Here is a 4,391-nt window from a genome sequence, read left to right on the forward strand (position 1 = left end):
TCAGTGAGGGACCTGAGACCAGATCCAAATCCAGCTCAAAACCAAAGCAAGTCCAAAAAGAGACCTTCAAGAATCAAGAAATTCTGATCATCACAGGTAAAACAGTGAATGAGATCAACGGCTTCTGGAACAAGAAAAAAGTCAAAGTTCTGAGTTTTGCTGATAAAGTGTCTGACCTCACAGAGACGATTCTGGAAATTGCAGCTGAGTATCCAACTCTGAATACACTCATCAGTCATACAGGAAGTGATGAAGTTATGAACCGACAGTCAGAAATCCTGAAGAAGGATTTTATTCTGCTGCTGAATGCAGATAAAAATCTCAACATGGATGTGTTCCTCAGTGGGCCAGTTCCTACAACCAGAGGAAGAACTGAGAGGTTCAGCAGACTGTTGGCTCTTAGTGTTTTTTGGAAAAGTCCTGTGCTGACCACTCTGTGAGATTTGTGGACAACTTTGATCTCTTCTGGGACAGAAAACATCTCTTCAAGTCTGATGAGCTGTCTCTGAATCAAACTGGAGCACAGCTTCTGGCTTCAAACATGAAGTATTTCCTGAACCAATTTCCGGCTGGAAACAAACAACAGGACAAACCACAACAGCTGACGTCTGAAGGACAGCTGGAGAAAACTGAGATATCAGTGGAACACAGCATGCCAGTTACTGATAAGGAGACTGCTTCAGAATCAGAACCGGAGAGAGAGGAGTTGCTTCAAGCTGGAGAACCGGAAGAACTGGATTCACCAGCCTCACAAACAGAGGATCTCTTGGACTCTGAGACCCCAACAGGACAGCAAGTGGAATGCCCCCTCCTGGATTTTACTAACAACATGAAAGAACATGGCGAGATTAATATCAAACAAACGCCATGCCCAAATTCTGCTAACTCTCATCTTCCAGCCCCAGGAACTAAACCAAGATCTACAAAAAGTCACAGAGCCCCACCACCACCTCTGACCCTTCCACACAACAAATCAGACAAGGCTGTTAAATGTTCAACATGATCCAAAGACTTTTGTGTGATAAATATGTTTTGGGGGTAGTAATTACTGTGGGWGGAATAAAAATTGATTTACTGGGTTTGGGATTTTGGAAAAGTACATATACTTAGGTTTATTTTGACATGTTTTTTTAAATACATTAAATAGTTTTTTGTTTTATTGATCATTTAATTGGTGATTTAACGATCAGATGGGGGAGATGTAATGGAACTAATACTTTTATGTTTAAGCTAGTAATTCATGACATACTTTAATGACCTAAGTTTTCATGAAATGCTGCTCATCTGCAGATTGAATGATTAAAGTCAGAATAAGATTTGCTAACAACAGTCATTNAGTACCTAAACTTAACCATTAATCCTGATCCCTCATGTTAACCTCAGACCCCCGACCCAAAGACCCCTGGTGGTACAACCCGGAAAAGCAGCAGGCGGCAAAGACTGACGTGAGGGGGTCACCCGACGCGTCAAAATTAGACGCAGAGGGAACTTTGGAAAAGCCTGAATGTGTTGACGAGTCAGGAGTGAGAATGTGTTGGATAATGAGCCAAAACAGGTAAAAACACCCACTAAGGCTCAGAGGAAAACACTGGACTGTTCTGAAGTGGTCTCTATGATCCTGACCTGAATCCTGTTGAGCATCTTTGGAAGGAGCTGAAACATCAAACCTGAGACAGGTGGAACAAACACCTGCTGAGCTGCAGACGTTGACACTTACAGGAATGGTTTGATTGTAGAGATTGACTCAAAGGCTGTGCAACAAAATATGAAGGCGACCATCATTTCTGTCCAGACATGCTTCATGGGTTTAGTTTTTAAATTCTATTCATGGTTGAAAAACAATGTCTGACCATCATTTGTTCATTTACCTGAAGTTCTTATTAATTATTATTTTTCACCTAATTAGTCCTCATTCTTAGTTTTACCTGTGACACCTGCAGCACAGCTTTCACGTTCACACTGAACGACCTGTGAAACACAAGCAGAGACCCCCATCATGAAACTCAGAGCTCAGCCTGTGTTTGTCTACATGCGAGGGTCTTACTGTTCAAACTGGTCCTGTGTGACCTCCAGGAACGGCTGCAGCTTGGCACAAGCAGCATTATTCACCAGTAGATCGATGGGGCCGATGTCCTTCAGTGCGGCCTCTGTGGCCCCCCAGTCTGCCAGGTCCACACAGACCGGTGTGATGGACGGGCACTGTGGAGGGAAGTCAACTTAAAAACTACCAAGTCATGCTGGAAAAGGAAGACGCTTTAAATTCAACAGATGTCTGGTAAAGTATTCATAAAGTCAAACTCACTCATGAGTCAATGATGTTTTAAAGATAAAATATTAATACCAGAGCCTTATAACCTACAGCTGTAACTACTACTGCCCAGAGGTGCATGAAGTACTTGAAATAAATACAGAAGTAAAAGTAAAAAATACCTTACCAGGAAATGACTGATAAAATGAATTTCACTGATAAGAAAAGTACTAAAGTCATAAAATTGTTCACAAAAATCGAGAAAGTAAAAGTACTTTTACACACACTATGAAATAAAGTGTTGAATTTACTCAAATGCTTCACTAAACTAAGCAGAGCTTTCCACTATAGACTACAGAGCTAACTGAACCAGAGACAAGTCAACACATTTCATTGAGTGACACGTGGTTGGTTTTAAATACAGCAGAATGCTCCAAACATCACATCACATATTTATATTTTTTATGTCTTAAATTTCATTTAAGCTGAAGTAAAAAAGGTCCTAAATTTGACTTGGTAAAACACAGAGGCATACGTATAATAATAACTATGGTAAACAAGAGTAATTTTTTCCCTTCAGCCTTCAGGAGTCGGACGTGCTTTTGTTCTCTCCTGAACCTGCCCCTCCTACCCAGCTTTGCTGCTCTTTCAAGCCTTTTTTCTACCTACCATCTGAAACAAAAAGGAATTATGGATTTGGTCAACTGGTCTCTGAACACATCTGACACTATTTTTACCACATTAAGACTGGAACGATGGGAACAAAGCTGTCTGAGTGGAACGGTTGCTTCTGGGTGGGAGCTGGAACCTGATGGGTCTGGCACCACTTTCCATTGAAGACGTGGAACATTTGTCTCTATTTGGATTTATGATAACTGTATTTCTGCTGATCGGAGGAGGAAGATTCCTGATCTATGGAAAAGTGAAAGCGATCCTGACAGCGGCCGGGCTGTTGAGAAGCTGTCGGGCACATTGAAAGGATTCTGCCAGGCTGGAAGCACACAGACTCAGTTGTTGGGAAAGACACAACACAAACTGGATGTGGTTCTGATGATAATTGAAGCCCAGGAGTGAGTCTCTGGCATGTAGGATCACATTTGGGTGAAGCTTCAGATGGTGAGAGGTAACAGGACCACAAATTCGACTTATTGGAACTTTTTCGCAACTTAAGAGATGCAAAAACATTAAAAACGGCAAAAAAAAATTCAATGATGTTTTGTCCCAAAACAATCGTGTGTATCTATTCGGCTCCCAGCTGCATGGCCTCGACTTCCCTGCTATTTAAACTCCCCAAGGACGATATGTCAACAAGGGCTTGATTCCCTCCCACCCCCACCACCGGTGTTGGACCTGGTCTGTGAACCCAAGGCCGAGGAGGAGGAAACTCTGAACTCTGGTGAACCGAGCGAGAGGTGGTAACATCATGGACTCTGGAGGGTTCTAGGGACGGGTTCCAGCATGGAGACCCACCCTCAATGTCACCCACTCCACTGAACCCCGCTCCATCTCATGAGATGTACCTAAGCTGCCCCCCACCCCACCCCAGCTGTCTTGCTCTATCACGAGTCTGTTGTGCATATGATCCTGTGTTTCTGATGCAAACATAGATTCAGAGCAATTTTTTTTAACTCATCTTTCCTATTTTCAGCTTTTTAAAAGGTAGTGAGACCCCTGCTGGTTGTCACATGACCTGATCACCTGTTCCCTCATGTTTGTCATGTGTGTGTCTTCTTGAATGGGTGTTCTTAAATGTAATTTCATTGTGCTCCGTACAATGACAATAAAGTCATCATCATCATCATCATCATCATCATCAAATAACTTAACAGGAAATGACTTTGGTAAAAAAAAATTGCTGATAAGAAGAGTAATTAAGTAAAAGTCATAAAACTGCTCTCAATAATCAACAATAATCAGTACAGTAAAAGTACTTTTACACAGTTTTGAATTTACTGAAACCAAACTTGTTCCACTAAACATGTTGGTTCAGTTTAGTGGAACCAGAAACTTGATTAAGTAAATTCAACACTTTTTAGAGACTCCACACATGAGGATAAACATCATAGATATAACAGGTTTGATCCTACAGTGTGTGTGTGTGTGTGTGTGTGTGTGTGTGTGTGTGTGTGTGTGTGTGTGTGTG

At 41.8% G+C, this 4,391-nt stretch overlaps 1 protein-coding gene across 3 annotated transcripts in view; it reads right to left on the reverse strand.

Annotated features, from left to right (window-relative positions):
• Positions 1-4,391, reverse strand: part of dcxr (dicarbonyl/L-xylulose reductase) — a 27,423-nt gene that overhangs the window by 17,179 nt on the left and 5,853 nt on the right. For all 3 annotated transcript variants that reach the window (XM_014034127.1, XM_014034128.1, XM_014034129.1), the window contains exons 4-5: positions 2,045-2,199; positions 1,926-1,968 (exon numbers count right to left, since the gene is read on the reverse strand). In XM_014034127.1, coding sequence (XP_013889581.1) covers positions 1,926-1,968; positions 2,045-2,199 — 198 coding nt within the window. The remainder of the gene's footprint in view (positions 1-1,925; positions 1,969-2,044; positions 2,200-4,391) is intronic.

This window comes from Austrofundulus limnaeus, unplaced genomic scaffold (genome assembly GCF_001266775.1).
Source record: "Austrofundulus limnaeus strain Quisiro unplaced genomic scaffold, Austrofundulus_limnaeus-1.0 Scaffold1980, whole genome shotgun sequence".
In the NCBI taxonomy this organism is placed as follows: domain Eukaryota; kingdom Metazoa; phylum Chordata; class Actinopteri; order Cyprinodontiformes; family Rivulidae; genus Austrofundulus; species Austrofundulus limnaeus.